Consider the following 23,429-nt stretch of genomic DNA (forward strand, 5'->3'; position numbering starts at 1 on the left):
AAGAAAGGAAAAACATCTAATTAAATGTATGAGAGTTGGATGCCAAAGAAGTGGTCTATGAAATTTCATTCATATAAAGAGATTGAAATCTATGGGAGGCTTGGACAATACCATATGGTCCTTGCATAGTATTTGAATGATTAATTCAAGCATACATCTCTTTTCTTCGGAGACAAACATACATCTTTACAAATTACATATGTGCACATCTACAGACAAAGTTTGGCACTTGAATTTACAAAAAAGGTTTAAAGAACAGAAAATCAGGAGGGATGATGGGGTCACTAAGCACCCAATGTGGCCCTTTGCTTAACCAGTAAACCACTAAGTTTCTTTATAAGCAGAGGGTCCGAGGACATGTAATCCTGGAAGGACTCCCTCAAATCCTGCAGCAACTTCTTGTCATTAGCGCGGGGGCCACTGTTAAGCCGTTTTGTAAATAAATTCCTCCAGAGTTCAGCATTCCAATATCTGAACTCATTTGAACGACCAGATTACAAATCAAAATCGTCAAAATGCAAACTGAAGAGTGAAGGTCTAAGAGATGGAAGATGAAAAGAATAAGTGCGTCTATTTGTTTGTGCACAGCTATGTTATGACCCTAAATTTCTAAGGTGACTTTGCTAATAATCAAGTGTTAAAAAAGATGAAAAATAATTGATGTAACCCTCTCAGAAAAATAAAAATAAAAATCGATATGATAAACAAATGGCCAAGTATGCAGAACTGAGAAAAGTAACTTTTAAAAGATGACTTGGGTTGATAAATGTAACCACCTTCAGGTGATAGTTTCTTTTCAATTTCCATGTAAGAATTATGCAGCATCAAATGGACAACAACACAGAGGCCATATGTGTCTACCTGGTAACAGGTGACAGCAAAATTAGATACAAATATGTTGGCTAAATTTACAGTGCAAAATGAAACAAAGACTACCTGAAATGTCCATGGCCTATTCTCTTGCATCTCCGCACAACGAAATCCAGAAGTCCGGCAATCTCCCTTAAACTCCATATTGTCAGGAAAGAGATGCATGTCTATCCCTCTTCCCCAGTCGACAAGGCAAAGACCCTGCAAGATAATACCCATATTAGTCATAAAAACCTAAACTGAATATTAGTCTTATGCAAAAAACTTTTAACCTGATCATGCCAGGGACCACTTCTATCAGAAAATCCATCTGTTGTAAAGTCATTCCTGTATGCAAGCGTAGGATAATGTTAATAGAAACTAAAGCTATAAAAACATGTCTAATAGCCAGATAGAGCAGTAAAAATAAGAGAAGAAAAAGAACAAATGTGACTCAATATTACAAGTAAGTAGTAGCCTCTAAGAGAGAACAAAGGAAGGAAAATTAAAAAAAAGTGGCAGATCGTGAGTAAAATATATCAGTAGTCAAAGGTCTAGTTTTCTTTATGGTTCAAGTTCCATTGTGCTATTTTGTAAAACTTATCTTTAAGATACTGTAACACGCTCAAGATATACCATGGATAATGGCTTTTACCTAGCATAACGAATAAGCAAATTATCAGGCTTGAAATCTCCACGAACGATGCCAACACCAAGCAGAGTTTCTAGCATGTAGAGCATTTCTATGGTGTAATAAATGCATAACACTTCTTCCATGGACTTGCCAATGACTGCAAATGAGTTTTTTGCATCCTACACAAGATCTTCAGGATATAATAAGCATGACAAGAAACAACTGTGCCAGACATGAAAATTGGCATCAATATGATTAACCAACCTGAAGTGTTCCATTAGCAAGATAATCACAGACAAGTATGCTACAGTCAGAATAAAGATAGCAAGACCAAAGCTTGACCTCTGATACAATGGCATATAAAGTGTAAAATAAACAGAACTAGCAACTAACAACAAAACAATCGGAGGATCAGGAATGCATACTTCCTTGTCTGAGATCCGTTGATCCAGTTGACGATACATATAGAACTCCCAAGGGAAAGCAGGCTTTTGTATCTGCCAAAAATTTCAAAGACTAAAACTATCCAGTAATTCACTGGTCAGGATTAGGAGAGTACGAAGTCTGAGGTAGAATTTACCTTCAATGCAACAACATCGTCAGGATTACAGCTGACATATGCTTTATACACTTGAGCAGAACCACCCTGACCTGCGCAACCTATGATCTGGTACTTCGTACAACCTGTGAGTACCACGGTTTGGACAATCAGCAGGAATACATTGACCTTCTAGCATTCTATGGAGCATCCATAGATAAAATGACAGAAAAATTAAAACATAGAAACACCCAATTTTATCTAATGGAATCAGACTGTTCTGAGTCTCCAAGAAGATTCTGAAATGGAAAAAGATTCTGACTCCTGCTAAGGTGGTGCCGTGGCGACAGTGTAGGGCAGTGTTGAAGTTGGTTGGTAGTAGGTCTAATTCTTGAGTGAAAGGAAGAAATTAAATAAATTATTATTATTAATTAAATAAATTTATAAATAAATATAAATAAATAAAGAGGAACCACTGATACATTCAAATTTAGAAACAAGACTTTTGAACAGGATATAAACGGTAAATGTTCCTTTAAGGGGCCATATAGCAAACCCCAAACAGTTGAGATTAAAGATAAGTCAGGTTGAGTTGCAAATAAACAGAACTACTAGTTGGTATTGGGACAGTCCAAAACAAGCAGAGGTCTACAAACATAGAGCTGATAAATATCCTCCGACATCATTTCTACCTGATAACCGATTGCTCAAGGATATGTACTTAATGAGATTGAAAAATAAGAATAAACCTCCTGTTCATACATCAGAGGCAAAATGCAAGCAGGCAGTAAAAAAAGAATTATTTGTCTATCCATCTCTAAAATCATAAACAATTTACACTGAGAATTTCAGTTTAAATGTCTTCTTCTAAATCCACAAATTCAAACACAACACTAAGAGAATTTCAGCACAAGATACTTATGCATTTTTTGTTTTGAAGTCTAATGTTTGTGCAAATAATCTCACGGGAGAATATTCGCCAAAGATTCCTTCGTCTTCTCTGCTTCTCTCTTTCTCCCTGCAAAACAGATCGGAGTAAAAGGACCACACCCGGGGGGTGTTGGCCAAAGGCCCTCCGATGCCTAAGTTAGGTAGGGTATTTCAAGGAAAACCGGGTGGCCGGAGCCGTGTGTGGTGGCCGGAGCCTTGTGTGAGAGAGAGAAAGAGAGGAGGTGGCTAGGGTTCTTGAGAAATAATTTCTGCAGAGTTTTAGTAGGAATTTAGACGTACCTCTACCATTGTGTGTGGCTATGCTTTTATAGTAGTCTCGGAGGCTAGGGTTTCAGAGGAATAATTCCGTAGATTGAAGGGAATTATTCCTCCCCTTTTTGGATTGATTTGATTAATTAGGGATTTGATTAATTAGGGTAAATCAAATCCCTAATTGTGGTAGGTATCAAATCAAATCCTGACTTAAATAGATAACTCCTCATTTAATTGGAAATTGGGGTAGGAATAGAATTAATTCTCGACCCGATTAGGTAATATTCTATTTAATTGGATAATCCCCAATTAAATTGAATAATTCCCAATTAGGTCAAATAATCCCCAAATGGAAGGAATTATTTGACCTAGGGTTTTGATTTAATTAGGTTCCCACAAATGCCCCCCAGCTTCTGCGTGGCGTGTGGCGGCATGTAGGAGATGTAAATTATCCGTTGGGCTGTCCAGCTGTAACTGGGCTTCCTTCGTGGACTTGGGCTCCCGAGTTGAGGAGGCTTTTTACTCGGGCTATCCAGCTGTAACTGGGCTGGAGGTGCGCGATCTGATGCTGGAGCAGGTGGCAATTTATGTCATCTTTTTTGTGGATGATCCAAATTGCTTCAATTCCTTCTTATTTTTGTGCCACGAACTAGGATCAGTATGAGTCAAGGAGATCATGTGCGAAGCACGAACGTGCTGAAAGTCAGCGGCAGATAGGAAAAGGAGGTTGGCGACGATCCGCTCGTTCCTCTCACCTACTGCGATGGTAAGTTGCATCCCTTTGATCTGCTACTGTTGCCATGGAACTCTTTGCTGTGTCTGACTAACTTTTGTCTTATGCTTGCAGATGATGCCATTCGAAAGAAGCTCGTTCTCGACCCGGACATGACGAAGGTTCGACAAGCTTTGAGCATCCCCGCCAAGTTTCGTGAATGGCGCTGGCTGCTGAGCGAACATCGGAAGGAAGTCGGTGGCCTGCCCCCTGCTGAAGATATTGAAAGGTGGAAGTCGCGCTGCTTGGAGCTAAGTGACTTGCTAGTTGAGCGGGATGAGTCATCGACTGAGTCCCCCGAGGGTGGGAAAGCGTGCAGTAGCTCTGCTCGAGATGAAGCTGCAGTTTCACGATCAGTGGATACATCTCCACAGCGAAGGCAGCCGAGATCTTCTCTTGCTAGAACAAGTCTTCTACAAGGGAGGTCTCGCCTGCTCAGAAGGTCCACATGGGAGTTGCTCCTGCCTCGTCTGCCGGGATCAAACGCCTCGTCAGCACGAACAGCAAGAAGGCCAACGGCATGCAGGAGGTTCAAGAGATTCTGCTCAAGTCTTTGCCCGTACTGCCTAAGACCCGTGATCTGCCATGCAAGGAAGCCGCTGGGAAGCAAGGTTTGGGTCGTCTGTGCCAATCTGGGAACCAATGACTGTACCTCTGTCCAGCAACCACGACTCATCTGCGGGGCCACGAACAGTCAAGCGCGGGGCTGACTCAATGTTGCAAGTTATAGCCAAAAGAGCTAAAGAGTCGTCTGCTCGAGCGAAGAGTCCTCCAATTGCACGAACTGCCGGTCCGGGAACTGGTGATAGCTCTGTTGGGGGCGAGCCAGTGTCTGATCTGCTGAAAACGGGCTTTCTGTCAAGTCCATCTGCTTGCGCTAAGCTAGCTGATCACGTGTATCGAGCTGGTGACCTTTGTGCTTTCTCGAGCCTTCCCTTGGATAAGCAAGAAGAAGCTGCCATGTATCACCTTCAAAAGGGAATGGTTTTTGCTGTTGGGGCCATGCGGAACTCGCGTAATGTTACCCCCTTTTCTGCCTTGCTCGACGAACTGGTGAAGAAGAATTCTGAACTGACTGACAAGCTCTCGAACGAGCGAATTCGCCATGATGCGAGGATTTTCGAGATGAAGGAGAGTATGTCCGTGCTCAAGAGTTCAGTTGGCCAAAAGGATGGTGAACTCAAGTCTCTTGTGGCTACCCTGCTCGAACGTAAGGAAGCCTTCTTCTGCCTCAAACGTAAGCATGCTGCTTTGGCCCAGGATCATGACAAACTGCTGGTCAAGTTTGATACCCATGTGGAAGCCACGGAGGCATCCAAGCACGAGATGGCTGCTAATGCGTACAAGCTGGGGTACCTGGATTGCCAGAATGGTGCTTCTCCTTGCCGCTCTCTCGAAGATGATGACGGTGAGCAGACTGGTCTTGACCTGCCCCCCACTCAGAGTGAGCAGGTGGATGTTGTGGATGCAGAAGCAGCGGTAATTGAGGAAGATAAATGCCAAGGTGGGTCAACTGATGAGGCTAAGGCGGATTCGAAGGAGCAGGCAGCCGAGGCGGTTGAGCCAGTTGTGCCAGTTGGGTAGAATGAGGCTGTTGCCAGCGCAGTTGAGGATGTGACCTGCTAAGGGTCACCTGCTGAAGTTCCCTAGTAGTTGTAGTTCATTTTTGCTATTTTTGAACTTTGTTATTTTCTTTCAATAAGTGGTCTTTGGTTGACCATCTTACTTCTTGTTGAACTTGGCTGATTGGCCGCTTTGTTATGGAATTTCCAGTTGTCTTTCGAACTTCAATTCTCATTGTATCTTGTAAGTGTGTGTCCGGAGACATAGCACTTGGAAGACATAACGCTTGAAAAAGACTCCATTGAGTTTGTGCTCCGGGGAGCAGCTTGTCTGCAATGGAGCTAAGGCTTGTCGCCTGTGTGCGTATGTCGGGGACATAACGCTTGAAAAAGACTCCATTGAGTTTGTGCTCCGGGGAGCAGCTTGTCTGCAATGGAGCTAAGGCTTGTCGCCTGTATGCGTATGTCGGGGACATAGCGCTTGAAAAAGACTCCATTGAGTTTGTGCTCCGGGGAGCAGTTTGTCTGCAATGGAGGTAAGGCTTGTCGCCTGTGTGCGTATGTCGGGGACATAGCGCTTGAAAAAGACTCCATTGAGTTTGTGCTCCGGGGAGCAGCTTGTCTGCAATGGAGGTAAGGCTTGTCGCCTGTGTGCGTATGTCGGGGACATAGCGCTTGAAAAAGACTCCATTGAGTTTGTGCTCCGGGGAGCAGCTTGTCTGCAATGGAGGTAAGGCTTGTCGCCTGCGTGCGTATGTCGGGGACATAGCGCTTGAAAAAGACTCCATTGAGTTTGTGCTCCGAGGAGCAGCTTGTCTGCAATGTAGGTAAGGCGATGTCGGGGACATAGCGCTTTGAAAAAGACTCCATTGAGTTTGTGCTCCGGGGAGCAGCTTGTCTACAATGGAGGTAAGGCTTGTCGCCTGTGTGCGTATGTCGGGGACATAACGCTTAAAAGGACTCCATTGAGTTTGTACTCCGGGGAGCAGCTTTTATGCAATGGAGATGAGGCTTGTCGCCTGCGTGAAGTCGAGCTGGTAAGCTGCCACTCGAACAATGGCCTTCTTGTTGTGGTAAGATATGAGCTGCTGCTAGTAAGTTGCAACTCGAACAATGACCTTTTTATTATAGCAAGATGTGAGCTACTGCTGGTGAGCTACAACTCGAACAATGGCCTTCTTGTTGCGGATCACGATCGACCCATTTTTCTTATGCGCCTTCCATTCTTTTCTTGATGCAGTCCAGCACGATCTTGTTTGATGCCTCTGCTAGGTTTTCCTGGCCTCGGACTTTTCCTTGGGCAAGTTTTCGTTCACCAGGTAGTCAATGATGGGGTTTTGCCAGCTAGGATCCTCGTCGATCTACATCAGGTCCGGCTGCTCTGCCTCTTCTATGCTAGGCTGGTCAAGGTGCCCGACTGGGATAGAGCGTCTGAACTGGATATCCAGTGCTGATCCTAAGCTTGCCAGTGCATCTGCGTGCGCGTTCTCTGCTCGGGGCACTTGCTGGATGGTGAAGGTGGGAAATGCCTTCAACAGCTCTTGGACTTTGTCAAGGTACAAGATCATCCTTGGGTGCTTCGCCATGTATTCTCCTAAGGCTTGACTTGTGATCAGCTGGGAATCCGAGTAGATGGCCAGCTTCTTGATTGATACCTCCTTTGCCAAGCGCAAGCCAGCGAGCAATGCCTCGTACTCTGCCTCGTTATTTGAAGCCGGGAAGCCAAGTGTGATAGCTTGCTCTAACAGGGTTCCATCAGGAGTGATGATGACGACGCCTGCTCCAGCTCCTTTCTGGTTTGATGCTCCATCTACGCGTAGCTGCCACATGTCTCTGGGTTGGTCAGGTTCCGCGGAGGTCTTGTTTGCTCTCGAACTTTCCTTCTTTTTGCTGACCAGCTTCTCTTCTTCGGCTGATGATGTGAACTCTGCAACAAAGTCTGCTAAAGCTTGGGCTTTTATCGCAGTCTTTGGCCGGTAGAGGAGGTCATATTGGCTTAACTCTATTGCCCACTTCATGAGTCGCTGAGAAGCATCAGGGCTGTGGAGGATTGATCTCAAAGGAAAGTCAGTTATAACGACGATTCGGTGAGCCTGGTAATAAGGTCGCAGCTTTCTCGCAGAAACGACAAGGGCCAAAATGAGCTTCTCCAATTTTGGGTAGCGAGTCTCTGCATCGAGGAGAGCTTTTGACGTATAGAATATCGGATGTTGGGCCCCAAGTTCTTCTCGGATGAGAGCTGAGCTGACGGCCGAGTTGGACACTGCCAGGTACACGAACAAGTCTTCATCAGGAACTGGCTTCGAGAGCAGGGGAGGTGAAGTAAGGTAGGTCTTTAGACTCTGGAAAGCTACTTCGCACTCCTCGTCCCACTTGTCTTGTTGCCCCTTCTTCAAAGCTTTGAAGAATGGTCTGCACTTGTCGGTAGACTTCGAGAGGAATCGGTTGAGGGCTGCTGCTCTGCCCGTCAGACTTTGTATTTCTTTCACTGTGGAAGGTGACTTCATCTCGAGAATAGCTTTAATTTGGCGTGGATGTGCCTCTATACTTCGTTGTGTGACTGAGTACCCTAAGAATCGGCCGGATGATACACCGAACGTGCATTTACTTGGATTCAGCTTCATGCGGTATTGGCGGAGCAGGCCGAATGCGTCGGCGAGGTTTTTGAGGTGGTCTCCACGCTTGGGGGCTTTGACCAGCATATCATCCACGTAGACTTCCATGGTTCTACCGATCTGCTCCTTGAAAATCTTATTCACGAGCCTTTGATAGGTTGCTCCAACGTTCTTCAACCCAAAGGGCATGACCTTGTAGCAGTAGGTCCCTCTCTCGATGATGAAAGAGGTCTTCGCTTTGTCATCGTCGTACATCATAATTTGATTATAGCCGGAGTAGGCATCCATGAAGCTGAGCAGCTGGTTGCCGGAAGTCGAATCCACGAGCTGGTCGATCCTCGGCAATGGGAAGTTGTCTTTAGGGCATGCTTTGTTGAGGTCAGTGTAATCGACGCACACCCTCCATTTGCCCTTTTCTTGTTTTGCCACCAGAACAACGTTGGCCAGCCATTCTGAGTAGGAGACCTCTTCAATAAATCCAGCGGCTAGAAGCTTGTCGATCTCGGCTTCAATGATCGCGACTCGCTCGGAAGCGAAGTTGCGTCTCTTCTGCACCACGGGCTTGCTGGCAGGGTTGACATGGAGGCGATGGCAGATGATGTTTGGGTCGATGCCGGGCATGTCAGATGGTGACCACGCGACATGTCTTTGTTGTTTTGGAGGAAGGTGGTAAGCTCCACCTTCTCGTCTGGGCTTAGGCGCGAGCCGATCCGCGCTTTCTTGTCTGGCTGGTTAGGATCGAGGGGTACTAACTCAACGTCTTCCTCAGGCTTCCAACCTTCTTCAAGGGAGCCTTCCGGGCGGATTCCCTCCTCTCGATCCTTCTTGTTTGGATTCTGGCGCGAGCCGATCTGCGCTTCTTTGTCTGGCTGGCCAAGATCAGGGGGTACTAACTCAACGTCATCCTCAGACTTCTAACCCTTTTCAGGGGAGTCTTCCGGGCGGATTCCCTCGCCTTGATCCTGGCTCATTAATTGCTATTGTGAGGTAACAGCTCCTTTCTCGTTCGAGCTTGCTTGTCTGCTGGGAGCGCTTCGTGCCTCGTTGGCAGCTTGCATTACTGGTGTGAACTGCATCTGCTTGCTCTTCTTGAGTCCGTGAGCTGTGCATCTTCTTGCCATGGCTTGGTCACTATTGATCTGCCCGATTCCGCCTCCAGGGATGGGGTAGCGAATCTTCTGGTGTAGAGCAGATGTGATAGCCTCGATCTTGCTGATCCACGGTCGGCCCAGGATTCCGTTGTACGGGGAGATCTCGTCGATGACCATGAAGGTTTGTGAGCAGACTACTGGGGGCGAGTGGACGTCAAGGTCGATCTGTCCAACAGTGATTGATGTGGCCCCATTGAAGCCAGTCAGCGACCTTGCAAGTTTGCTAATCTTGGGCTCCAATCCCATCTGTTGGATGATAGATAGTTGCAGGATGTTGGCTGCGCTGCCCTCATCCACATGAACTCGCTCGATCACAGCTTGTTCAATCTGAATGCAGATGACTAGGGCGTCATTATGCGGCAGGTCAAGCCCGATCAAGTCTTTCTTCTGGAAACCAATTATGGGTGTATCCACGATAACTGGTACTCCTGTTGTGATTTGGGAGACATAAGTCACCTGCGCGATCTTCCTCTTGCGCTCCTTGGTGGTCAGCCCAGACTCTTTAAAGTCAGCCAGAATGGTGTTGATTCGAATGACCTTTTGGGGAGGTTCCTTGGCAGCCGCATCACGATCCTCGATCTGTTGGATGGCCTTCTTTGCGACGAATTCTGTGCAATGACCTTCTCTGACCAACTCCTCCAGATGCCTTTTCCAGGCATTGCAATTGTTGGTGTAATGACCGTGCTCCCCGTGGAATGCGCAGTATTTATTGGTGTCCCTCTTAGAGGGGTCTCCTTTCATGGGTGGCGGTCTCCTCACCCACGGCTTGTCCTTCACTTGAGCCAGGATCTGATGAATTGGGATAGCGAACTCAGTGAAGGTCCCAATTTCTGAGCTTCCCTCTCGGGGCCGCGATCTGCGCTTATCTCGGGCTTTTTGCTCGAACTGATTGCTCTTTTGGCTTGCCTGCTTCGTCGGGTGATCAACTTGCTTGCTAGCTTTCTTTGCGGCGATTCGATCATCGTCCCAAAGTGCGTAGCGTTCTGCCGTCGCGAACACTTCTGCCAAGGTTTGACTTGGTGTTATGGCCAGTTCCCGGTATAGCTCGTGCTCGGTTGGCAAGCCCTTCTTGAAAGCTGAGGATGCAACTTGGTCATTGCATCCTATGATGTTAGCCTTTTCAGCCTTAAATCGTCTCAGGTAGTCTCGTAGAGACTCGTCTGGCTTCTTGCGCAGGTTAAACAGATGGTCTGCATGCTTTCTGACCGTCTTGTAGGAGGTGTACTCCTTTGTGAAGATGAAGGCCAACTCCTTGAAGTTTCCTATCGACGCGGACGGTAGAGTGTGGAACCAGTCTTGAGCTGCTCCTCGCAGGGTCATCGCGAACACTTTGCACATCAGGGCATCATCTGCCTTGTACAGGATCATGGCGCTCTTGAAGTGCCTCAAATGGCTCTCAGGGTCAGAGTCCCCCTTGAATGGAGTGATGGATGGCGTTGTGAACCGCTTCGGTGGAGGAGCTCGTTCCACTTTGTTGGTAAAGGGCGAGCAGTCAACTCGATCAATTTCCTTATGCAGGGCCTCCTCCGCGCTTCCTTTAAGTTGGAGAACTTGGAGTCGGTCATTTACTAGCTTCTCGACGTCCTCTGCTCGCAGGACTGGAGTCTCGGGCCGGCGTCTTCGGTGCCTCGAGCAGGTTGGTGGGCGTCGATCATCATCTTCTACCCGCAAGAAGGGTCGCTCAGGTCGACGTCCTTGGTGTCTCGAGCGTGACTGGCTAACTCCTTCCTCGGTTCCCAAGGGTCGATCCCCTTGGGTGCCCTGCCCGTGGGGCAGATTAGGAGATTGGGCTTGGAATGATCCCTCTACAGCTTGCCGTCGCGTGTTGGCCCTCGAGCGGGTTGGTGGGCGTCGGTCGTTGCGTTCGTCACGCGACTGCTCACGAACTTGAGCTCCTTGTGGGCCCAAGCGGGCGTGGACATTGGATTGTGGGCCTAAGCGGGCGTGGACATTAGTCTGTGGGCCTAGCCTCTCGAGCACATTGGTCCTTGGTTCTAGCCCCGAACGGCTCAGAGTACGGCTCGCGGCTGTCTGCGTCTCATCTACTCGATCTCGATCTCGATCTCTCCTCTGCCGGTTTGCCCCTGTCTGACCAGCTTGGGACCTCTCGAACTGCTCGCCGACATGCTGGTGTGCCCTCATCTCCTCGTCACGGGGTCCAAGGTTAGGGCCTTGATTCAAGTTGATCTGCCTGAGCAGCTGGCCAATCAGGTTGTTCTGATCATCGACCTTCTGTGTGAGTTGATCAACCCGTGAGTTAAGGTCCACCTGACTGCGCGGGTCAAGTAGAGCGTTGTGCATCGGGCCTAACGGCATATGGGCTAGGGCTCCATTAGACGCGTACACAGGTGCATATGTCAAGTGTGATTGCAGAGGAGGGAGAGAATGGATCTGCTCCAAGACTGGGACGACGTCGGAGTATCCATGGGGCTGAGCAGCAAATCCAGTAGTTGAGTGGTGTGGCTGCTGCTGTGCTACGACGGCAGGACAGCGGGGCAGAGCAGCTCCTGTAATCGGCGCTGGCAGCTGCAAGGCTGTGGAGGTCCCAGGGTCATGTGGCGGTTGTTCTTCAATTCCAGCAGCTGAAGGCGGCTGCAAAGCACTAGAGGACGACTGCAAGGCATTGGCAGCCACGATTCCGTGCTGTTGCATTGAGGTTTCCACCACGAAGCCATGAGATGGGCCCATTGTGGTGGCGTTACTCTTCGTACGTCTTGTATCAACCATGATTGTTTGAAAAAATGTGTGAAAGATGGATTTGGAGCACGCTTTGAATATATCTCGCGCTCTCAATGAAAGCACCAATTTGTTTGTGCAAATAATCTCACGGGAGAATATTCGCCAAAGATTCCTTCGTCTTCTCTGCTTCTCTCTTTCTCCCTGCAAAACAGATCGGAGTAAAAGGACCACACCCGGGGGGTGTTGGCCAAAGGCCCTCCGATGCCTAAGTTAGGTAGGGTATTTCAAGGAAAACCGGGTGGCCGGAGCCGTGTGTGGTGGCCGGAGCCTTGTGTGAGAGAGAGAAAGAGAGGAGGTGGCTAGGGTTCTTGAGAAATAATTTCTGCAGAGTTTTAGTAGGAATTTAGACGTACCTCTACCATTGTGTGTGGCTATGCTTTTATAGTAGTCTCGGAGGCTAGGGTTTCAGAGGAATAATTCCGTAGATGGAAGGGAATTATTCCTCCCCTTTTTGGATTGATTTGATTAATTAGGGATTTGATTAATTAGGGTAAATCAAATCCCTAATTGTGGTAGGTATCAAATCAAATCCTGACTTAAATAGATAACTCCTCATTTAATTGGAAATTGGGGTAGGAATAGAATTAATTCTCGACCCGATTAGGTAATATTCTATTTAATTGGATAATCCCCAATTAAATTGAATAATTCCCAATTAGGTCAAATAATCCCCAAATGGAAGGAATTATTTGACTTAGGGTTTTGATTTAATTAGGTTCCCACATCTAACATGTCCTACACCACTGCCTAAGGAAAGTTAAAAACCGTCTCAGTTAGCTTAGAAGTTAGAAATAAAACTGTGTGCATAAATTCATATATTGGAATATAGCACAGATATTGAACCAATAATTTGAATCAATCACCTATCTCAATTGTCTTGTTCCTTGATGAGTTCTTCAGAGAAGACAACACCACTTTTCCAGAGTAAGCATTAGTAGTACACCAGTATCCCTGAGACGTGTGAAAAGCAAAAACTAAATAAGCTAACTCTTAATCAGACTACAAAAGAGATTATGCAACTATAACAGGGAAACCATCTCACATCATATTTCATAAGACTTTCATAGTGGAGCTGGACCATGGGTTAATGAGGATCCCAAATGGAATCGATTCATCATTGCCACTCTGCACCACAGAAATGAAAATTGATCAATTGTCTTACATACTACATAGGTATTTTGCAACTATGCAACACTTCAACCAAAATTATAAAACATTTAGGGCAATAAAACAGAAAATGTAATACATATCAATTGCCTATGTGTTGATTCATTTAGTCTGTCTTAAATCTATACAAAGGGCGTACATGATATATAAGCCACATTAAAAGTTAACAGGTTTTGCAACATAACAAAGCACAGAACATGTCCATCAAACAAGGCTAGCTGAAATACGTCTGTAAAGCAAGTAAGGAGAGCAAGAAACAAGTGAACAACCCAAGTTTCACGACTTAAGCCTTAAGATTGAAAAAGTTTAGAAATCAAAGAAGAAAGGCTCACTTACAGTCTGAGCTGAAGAAACTAGTTCAGACATCCTTTCAAGAAACAAGGCATGTACCTTCTTCACCCACTCAACTGGTTTAGCATTCCTATCACCACAGAAAACATAATAAATATTACATTATATTGAACAACTAAACTGCATACAAATTATATAGAGAGACAAAGAGAGGGACCTCGAAATACCCATCTGATAAACCATGCTCGCATCGTACAATTTTCCTTTGGATTCAAGAAAGGATTCATACCAGACATAAAGCAAATAGTTGCCAACACAAATCTTACTCTCCCACATTTTCTGAAAAACGCTTTCAAAATCTTCACTGAAATCCATCTACAAACAAAACCCACATACACAATTCAAGTAATCAAATCCTGAAACTAGTTATCTCCTGTTGGCGTGACTTGTGGATATTGACTTACTTTCCTTACACACTAAGAATTCCTATTATAATTGTAATTGATTTACTTTAATTCCTGATTTCCTACTGCAAATAGATTTAGAAATTTATTATTTACTTGCCCATTCAGGTTTCGTTGTATTATAAATATGACCTCCTACAAGGAGAAGAATACACAGAAAATTCCCACAAACAAATATTCTCTCATAGTTTTCATATTTTAGCATGGTATCAGAGCGGCGATCTTGGAATTGCTGACTCTAGTTTCAAACCCCCGCCGCTGCTATGGGGGTTGATGATTTTTTCAACCCTCATGGAGGTAGCACCACCGACTCCTTCTCTCATTCTCCACCAACCATCATTGAGTTGAGTGCCCAGATGGCTCCGCTCCTACAGATGCAGACTTTGACCCTGAACCCGATCCAGAATCAGGATCCTTTTTTGACGACCCCGACCCCGACCCTGACTATGACGACGACGACCCCGACCCCGACTATGACGACGACGACCCCGACCCCAACCCCGACTATGACGACGACGACCCCGACCCCGACCCCGACCCCGACTCCGAAGACGACCCCGACCCCCACTCCGATGATGACCCCAAACCCGAATTTGTCTCTGATTCAGACCCTGATCCCAATTTCGACTCCGACTCCGGCCCCGACTCAGGCTCAGATTCCGATCCCAATTCCTACTCAACCAGTATCCTATGCATCTTCCGCTGCACAAATTATGACTTCTAGACTAACGACCCCGACACATGGACTAGATTGCGCATATTGTGGTGATCCACGACACACTTGCGAGACTTGTTTTAAATCACATGGCTACCCCAATTGGTGGGCTACTCTTATCGATCGAGGACAATGCAATATGACCAGTAATGGTACTGGTTATGGATTCCATACTTCCGATAAGATTGATTCCATGAGCTGGATAATTGATTCCGGTGCAACTGATCATATGACGTTTGATCCTGATGATTTTCTGAATACTACACAACCTCGACGAACCTGTATTGCAAATGCCAATGGTGTTACTTATCCTGTGACAGGGGCTGGCACTGTTGCACTCTCATCCTCTCTCACACTGTCTAATACTTTACTTGTTCCATCTTTATCCACTAAATTATTGTCAGTTAGTCAGCTTACTGAACAATTGAATTGTTGTGTACTCATTTACCCGAGTTTTTGTTTGCTTCAGGATATTCACACTAAGGAGATTCTTGGTCGTGGTACTAAGAGAGGGGGGCTATATTATGTCGATGACTTCAGTCCCGGCATGGCTAACAGCGTGACACATCCCTTTGATAGCAAACAACAGCAAATCTGGTTGTGGCACCGTCGATTGGGACATCCTTCTTTTAGTTATATGAAGCATCTTATACCAGATTTATTCTCAGGTTTCAAGGACTCTGACTTCACATGTGATACTTGTATTTTGGCCAAGAGTCACCGTGTGCCCTACCCGTTGAGTACGAACAAGTGTACTACTCCATTTACGTTAATTCACTCTGATGTCTGGGGACCTTCTCCTATCACTGCTCCTTCTGGTGTTCGATGGTTTGTCACATTCATCGATGATTGTACACGGATGACATGGCTTTATTTGCTGAAGAATAAACACGAAGTGTTTTCCTGTTTTCAGTCCTTCCACAAACAGATGAAAACTCAGTTTAATGCTCAAATCCAGATTCTTCGCTCCGACAATGGTGGAGAATTTGTCAATCATGACTTTCAGACTTACTTCCAACAACATGGAATTATCCATGAGACGACTTGTCCTCAGACACCACAACAAAATGGTGTTGCTGAACGAAAGAATCGACATCTTCTTGAAACCGCCCGAGCACTTCTGATTGGCGCTCATGTTCCTCGCCATCACTGGGATGATGCTATTGTCACCGCAGTTCATCTGATCAACCGCATGCCTTCTAGTGTACTGACCTTTAAAACTCCCTTACAGGTGCTTGCACAACACAGACCTCTGCCTTCTGTTTTGGTACTCACACCCCGAATCTTTGGATGTGTGGCTTTCGTTCATCTCCACAAAAATCAACGTAGCAAACTTGATCCATGTGCGCTTCGTTGTGTTTTTATGGGTTATGCCACTCATCAGAAAGGCTACCGTTGTTATCACCCTCCTACCCAACGAACCTATGTCACTTTGGATGTGACCTTTCTGGAATCTGAGCTGTTCTTCCATGACCCATCATCCACTTCTATACTTCAGGGGGAGATACGAAGTGAAGAGAAGAATTGGAGCAACTTGGAAAATCAAGAAATTCTCCTTTGTACAGAAATGATTGATCATTCCGAGTCTGGAGCACGAGATTACTCTCTGTCGAAAAGCGACCAATCGCCCATTCATAGCGATCAATTGCCTGACCCACCTGATCCACGCGAAGATATTTCTGATCCGAGTCTCACACTTACAGACAATACAGAACAACAAGATGAAGACCCCCCCTCTAACTCAACAGTACCAACAGACCAATCTCTTGAGAATATCCTTGAGGTAACTACTCCTACTAGACTTGTGCATTTAGATGATAAAACTATTGGATATCAATTACCTTTCAGGCAAAATCGTGGGAAGCCACCAAACCGTTATTCACCTGATATTGGCAAGACATCCAAGTATCCAATTGCAAATCATGTATCCACTGAGAAGCTGTCTGAACCACTTAAGGCTTTTGTGCATCAGTTGTCTGCTATCCATATTCCAACCAAGGTCTCTGAAGCATTGAAAGATCCTAAGTGGGTCCAAGCTATAAAAGAGGAGATGAAAGCCCTTGAGAAAAATCAGACTTGGACATTGGAGATTATACCCCGAGGAAAAAAGACTATCGGATGTAGATGGGTGTTTACTATAAAACACAATGCAGATGGATCTATCGAGCGATACAAGGCAAGACTTGTGGCAAAAGGGTACACACAGACCTATGGTATAGACTATGAAGAAACCTTTGCTCCCGTTGCAAAGTTAAACACCGTCAGAGTCTTATTGTCCCTTGCAGCTAATTTAGATTGGTCACTACACCAGTTTGATGTAAAGAATGCTTTTCTACATGGCGAACTCACGGAGGAGGTGTACATGGACATTCCTCCTGGATATAATACTACTCAGACTGGAACAGTTTGCAGGTTACGAAAAGCATTGTATGGATTGAAACAGTCACCACGTGCATGGTTTGGACGGTTCACCATGGCAATGAAGAATAATGGTTTCAAACAGTGCAACTCAGATCATACTTTGTTCTTGAAACATCGAAAAGGGAAGGTAACAGCATTAATAATTTATGTTGATGATATGATTATTACTGGGAATGATAAACAGGAAATATCACAGCTACAAGACTATCTGGCTACGGAGTTTGAGATGAAGGATCTAGGTGGACTCAAGTATTTCTTGGGAATTGAGGTGGCTCGATCGCAGCAAGGCATATTTCTCTCTCAAAGGAAATATGTCTTAGACTTGTTGACAGACACAGGAATGCTAGATTGTAAACCTGCGGACACTCCTATTATTCAGAATCATCATCTTGGAGAATATCCGGATCAAGTTCCAACTAACAAAGAAAGATACCAAAGGTTAGTGGGAAGATTGATCTATTTGTCACATACTCGACCAGACATTGCTTATGCGGTGAGCGTTGTCAGTCAATTTATGCACTCTCCAAGTGAAGACCATATGAATGCAGTTCTTCGGATACTTAGATATTTGAAGTCTGCACCTGGAAAAGGACTTATGTTCTCAAAGCATGGTCATCTAAATATTGATGGTTATTCAGATGCAGATTGGGCAGGTAATGTAACAGATAGAAAATCCACATCGGGTTACTTCACATTCGTGGGAGGTAATTTGGTGACATGGAGAAGCAAGAAACAGAATGTAGTAGCTTTATCCAGTGCAGAAGCTGAGTTCAGAGGCATGACTAAAGGGATTTGTGAACTTCTTTGGTTAAGAAAGTTGCTTACTGAACTTGGGTATAAACCTACATCCACAATGAATCTCTTTTGTGATAACAAGGCTGCTATAGCCATTGCACAGAATCCGGTTCAGCATGATCGTACTAAACATGTTGAGGTGGATCGACACTTCATCAAACAAAAGCTTGAGGCTAAAGTGTTTCAGTTTCCTTTTGTGAAATCCGAGGATCAATTGGCGGATATTTTGACAAAGGCGATTTCCAGTAAAGCATTCCACAATTCACTAGATCAGTTGGGCATTGGCGACATCTATGCACCAACGTGAGGGGGAGTGTTGGCGTGACTTGTGGATATTGACTTACTTTCCTTACACACTAAGAATTCCTATTATAATTGTAATTGATTTACTTTAATTCCTGATTTCCTACTGCCAATAGATTTAGAAATTTATTATTTACTTGCCCATTCAGGTTTCGTTGTATTATAAATATGACCTCCTACAAGGAGAAGAATACACAGAAAATTCCCACAAACAAATATTCTCTCATAGTTTTCATATTTTAGCATCTCCTACATAACCAGTTGGTGATGGAGCATCAATCTCATTGACAAAACGTTCCATACTGTATATTAGTAACATATATAATGAAAGCAACTAAACAACTATTTAATTAAAATTAATAAACTAAGGTAACCCATCAAAGATATACAAGCAAAATGCATGAAAATTGGTAGAATTAGGTGTTAGAAAGAAGTGTACGACATACATAGAAGAACCAAATTTTGAGGAATCTGATGTCGTCTCGGTACTGATCATTGTCCTTGAATTCAGCGATGCAATCTGACAGAAGCTTGGTGAGATCCGACCCGGAATCGTTTCCCGAGTTCCAATCCTCAAGAGCTTGCTTTATCGACCTGCGTTGGTAAAACATTTTCAGGAAATTTCAGGAAATTGAAGGGTATATATGCGAGAGAGAGTACCAGAGCCAGGGCAAGAGAGGGTCGTGAAGACGGGTGCTTGGTTGCGAGTCAGGCAAGATGACTGCCATGTCCAGGGGCGGAAGCACAGAGGGACAAGAGGAGTCAGGTGACCCCATGACCACCGGTAATTTGGAGCTCCTCAGGCGACCCCATGACAGCAAGTGCTGGACGAAAGGCCTGAGATCGCGGCACATTAGAGAACTGTAATGGCTTCTCTGGTTGGTTTCCGAAAATGCAAAAGAAGCGGGGAAATGTTGGTTTTTGAATTTTTATACTGAACTTGTGATTTTCAAGCTCAAAGTTTACGTTCTTCAAAATGAGAGAGTTGGCTCACTTTTTCATTGTGGTGTCAACCATGTGTCCGAAAATACTTTCTTCGAAAGCCCTATATTTTAAGCCAAAAAAAGCATGCAAAGGAAAGGTTGGTTTTTCATGTTACCAAATAAAAATTTGATTTTTTCAATGGAGAAGATGTGCACCAAAATTGACATCAAAATCAATTCATTACCATCTAAATTTTTTTTCCCAACTTGCACATAAAGTTTCAAGCATACTGATTTTTTTTTTCTTATCAACAAAATAACTATGCCATGCCACCTAAATTAAAAAGAGCTTAACTTCTTTTTTTATTTATAATTATTATTAATGAAAGAGCTTAATCATAGCAAACATAGACTTAGCCAAGATGGCTAGAGCGCATGCGCTTCCCACTCTGCACCCGAGTTTGAATCCTCTTTCTTATAGTTTTTTTTTTATAATCAACCCCTCCATATAATTTAGATTAAAATAGAATACCTTTTGTATAGAAAAAAAATAATAACCATATTTTGAAAACAATATCAAATCAAACTAGCCCGCACCAAAATCCAATTTTTTCCATGGATATGAGCATTTTGCAATGCTAGGCCATCTCCATCTCAATAGGCTAAAAGCCAAATTTCCACTTTTTAGCCCAAAACTCTCTTCCAACCCATACATATGATGGGGCCAAAAACCTGCCCACTTTTCAGCCCATCTTATTGCCTGGGCAGGTTTTTATGGAAATGTTGGAAGAACAATACCCTTTTTTTTTTTTTTTTTTAATTTTAATTCTCCAAAGAAAAATTGAACCATTGCTATCAGCTCCTGTGAGCCAATGCATTATTGTTGTACAACAACAAACTGACAACAGGCAAAGACCCAGAAAAAAGAATTATGGAGCATCAGATTGTGGTGGTGGTCCTCACTCTTCCACTCCTACCACTGTACCTTCACTTTTTAGTCTCCTCATTCTCTTCCCCCTATTCCTCCACCACATCCCAACCCATTAATATCTTCCTCTTGCTCATCTTCAAAATAGCTCCATCTTCTTTATTTATTCGTATAAATATCTGGGGCATCCATGGAGGTCATGAGTAAAATTAACCTAAACAAGCAGCTGAGGATGGAGAAGCCCCATGTGGTGGTCAAGGAGGAGGAAGAGGAAGATGAAGAATTTGATCAGCATCAGCAACTGGAAGATCATGATAAGAAGAAGAAAGGAATTGTGGGTGGAAGTGGCTCTGTGAAAAGATCAGGCACAAGTGGAGGTGGGACGAGATGCTGTCAGGCTGACAGGTGCCCAGCTGATCTGAGTGATGCAAAGCAGTATCATAGAAGGCATAAGGTTTGTGACCTTCATTCTAAGGCTCAGGTTGTGCTTGTTTCTGGGCTGAGGCAAAGGTTTTGCCAGCAATGCAGCAGGTTGGGCTTATCCAATTTTCTTGTTATTTCTATCTGTTTGATTTATTTTTTTTCTCTGTTTTTTGTTTGGTTTTGTTTCTGGGGTGTGGAATTTCTGGTTTGTTTTACACTTTTTTGCTATGACTTTTGCAGAAAAATTTGCACACTTTTGTAGTTGCTGGTTTCTTCTATATGGGTTTGGGGAAACTAGCTTAGTGTTGATGGACTCTGGTCTTTAGTTGTTACTTATTTTCTTGTATCTCACTTCAGTTTGCAATTGCTGGTATATACCTGCTTGAAATTTTTATTTATTTATTTATTATTCTTATATAATAGTAGTTGAAGATTCCTTCAGTTCAAAATAAAAATGTCTTTTGCTATATAAAGTAAATTCTATAGGGATTTTTTTTTAACAGCCTTCCAAAGAGGATGAATATTCTTTCTTACTGTTAGACTTAGCCTATGTGTTTACACATTGTGAAATGTTGTGTTGCAGATTTCATGAGCTCCCAGAATTTGATGACACCAAACGGAGTTGTCGTAGGCGTCTGGCCGGACACAATGAACGCCGAAGGAAGAATTCAGTCGAGTCTAATGCAGAAGGCCCGAACCGCAATGGTACAGGCACTCCGTTAAAGGATGTATGTGGCCAGGGTGATAATAGTGGAAGAATTCGGATAACCATTCAAGGAAATTCCCCCTACAAGCATTTCCAGATTAGATAAGATTTATCAAGCATGCTCTCTCTCTTCTGTCATCCTAGGGATGTAATAATAATTTTAGAAGTTCCATGGTAGATATGTGTTCAGGATTTCTATTTAGGTGAAGCAAAAATTCCAATTGAACAAACGTTTCGATGCCGGAAATTGAATAAACGTTTAGCACCTTCGGATTAGCTGCTCACTTTTCCGATGTGTTCTTCTGTTAGCAGAATGCTTTGAGTGTGACATTTTGGTGGCTTAAGATTTGAACTGCTGAATCTATTTCAGACTTTGATGAGAATAAAGAGCTTTATTGTGCAATTTTCTCGGAGCTGCTATCAAAGTTCACAAGATTCTTAAATCTTGTTGAAGAAACTTGCTGTTGGAGCAAGCAAGTAGTGGTCTCATTAGGTGTATTTTCATACTGCTGCTTTTCATGCTACTATACTAGCAAGTGTATAAGTTTAGTTTGATGGATCAAAGATCCAATGTCCAAAAAACTGTTCACGAATTTAGTCAACGAAAAATGAGACCTTGTGCTTCAACTCAAGACTCCACCATGTCTATAGCCATTTAGTCTTTTCTTTTTTTGACATAGGCATCGAGACCGGAACACCGAGCCACCTGACGGAAAAAATCGGTAAAAAAATCATGTTGATTAAAAAGTCAAAAAAACTAGCACCAAACTGAATCGAATTGGTTCAAACTAGTTTTGATGCCAATTTCATACCTTACAAAATCGGACCGGACCGACTATGTATATTTAAGTCCAATGCTAAGTGTCTAATCTCACACGCCTAATATTTCACTAAATCCAACTTCAAAGCACCTCTCTTTCCTAGGCCCAATCATCTCTCTTTGCATGAAATTGGGTCATTTGTGAATTTTTAAGCCCAAAAAATAAATTTTAAGTTAGAATTTGTTAATTTTTTTTTTTATAGAAATATATAAAAAAAAACATCCGGCTCAAAATAGAAAAAACCAAAAACCGCACCGGAATCGCTTTAAACTAGACTAACTAGTTTCTTTAAAAAATTTCACCAAAACAGCATCGAACCACACCGGTTGATCAGTACCGATTTCGATTTCGATGTAAGGTGGAAACCGGATCGGACTGAATTGCAAGTCTTTTATTCTCTTTTGGAGAGATGTCACAGGATCCAATTTTCGAATAACATACAAAAAAAAATTATAATTTGTTTGAATGAGGGACTTTGAAGTGAGGGGACACTTCAAAGTGATAGGATCTTGAAGTGGGGGGATTTCAAAGTAATGAGTTTTTAAAATAAGGGGCTACAAAGTGATGAGATTAGTAAAGTCACTTGTTTAGCTAATTATTTTGTTTGTGGGATTTGATTGGGTAATTTCTTATAAATATGTAATTGTTAGGAAATCTAGCCCTTCATCTCCACGAAAGAACAAGTGCGAAACAATATAAACACGTCCCGATGTTTCAGCAGAAGTCAAACCTTAAAAAATGTTTGAGTTTTAATTTAAAGGGCAATTTGGTCAAGAGTGTCTGATAATTGACATGTGTTATATGAGCACAGGGTTCGACACAGATTTTAAAGTGGAATTTAGGTTGAGTCCTGTTATCGTCTAATGTCTAAGTCAATTCCTTTACTAAAAGAAGTAAAGAAGCCCATACTTAACGTGAGAGAACTCAGTGTAGAGTTGATGCGCAAGTACAACAATGCTTTTATAACAAAGAAAATATTCAATGTGGAATTCTAGAGTACCAGTTCATGTGGAATTTCATGAGTTGTTAGATTTTAACCATTTAGCACCCGTCATCAGCTGGCGCATTTTGGGAAGTTTGACCTCATATGCGTGCCCCTTTATTTGTGTATAATGCTATTGCGATTCGCAAGGCCGTGACCATGCATGTTTGTCGTTTTGGTCATGTTGGTTGTCCTCGTGGCATCAAACGATCTTGACTCGGTCCTTTTGTTTGCAGAATTTGTCATGCCTTGCTTTTCCGAGCCATCTATTGGGCTTCTTTAAAACCACATTTTCTTCTCTATTGGGCCTTTCGTTGTGGGAAGTTGTTTTGGGCTTATTGCATTCCCCCATGGTAAAATTGGGTATTAACAGATACATCAATCTATAAATGCGTTATGATTAGATGATAAATGTGTTAATGATGGT

At 43.7% G+C, this 23,429-nt stretch overlaps 1 protein-coding gene and 1 pseudogene across 1 annotated transcript; one reads left to right on the forward strand and one right to left on the reverse strand.

Moving 5' to 3' along the window:
• Positions 44 to 19,177, reverse strand: LOC18765990 (annotated as a pseudogene).
• LOC18766022 (squamosa promoter-binding-like protein 3) lies at positions 19,976 to 21,603 on the forward strand. Its single transcript, XM_007198783.2, has 2 exons — positions 19,976 to 20,601; positions 21,077 to 21,603. Exons 1-2 carry the CDS (start codon positions 20,261 to 20,263, stop codon positions 21,303 to 21,305), a joined length of 570 nt encoding a protein of 189 aa, XP_007198845.1. The 5' UTR covers positions 19,976 to 20,260; the 3' UTR covers positions 21,306 to 21,603.

The sequence above is a fragment of the Prunus persica genome, chromosome G3 (assembly GCF_000346465.2).
Source record: "Prunus persica cultivar Lovell chromosome G3, Prunus_persica_NCBIv2, whole genome shotgun sequence".
In the NCBI taxonomy this organism is placed as follows: domain Eukaryota; kingdom Viridiplantae; phylum Streptophyta; class Magnoliopsida; order Rosales; family Rosaceae; genus Prunus; species Prunus persica.

Excerpts from the sequence above, each read along its gene's own strand:
- LOC18766022 (XM_007198783.2), top strand. The coding sequence starts at position 20,261 with ATGGAGGTCATGAGTAAAATTAACCTAAACAAGCAGCTGAGGATGGAG. Across the intron at positions 20,602-21,076 it reads TTTTGCCAGCAATGCAGCAG|ATTTCATGAGCTCCCAGAAT; the intron begins GTTGGGCTTATC and ends GTTGTGTTGCAG.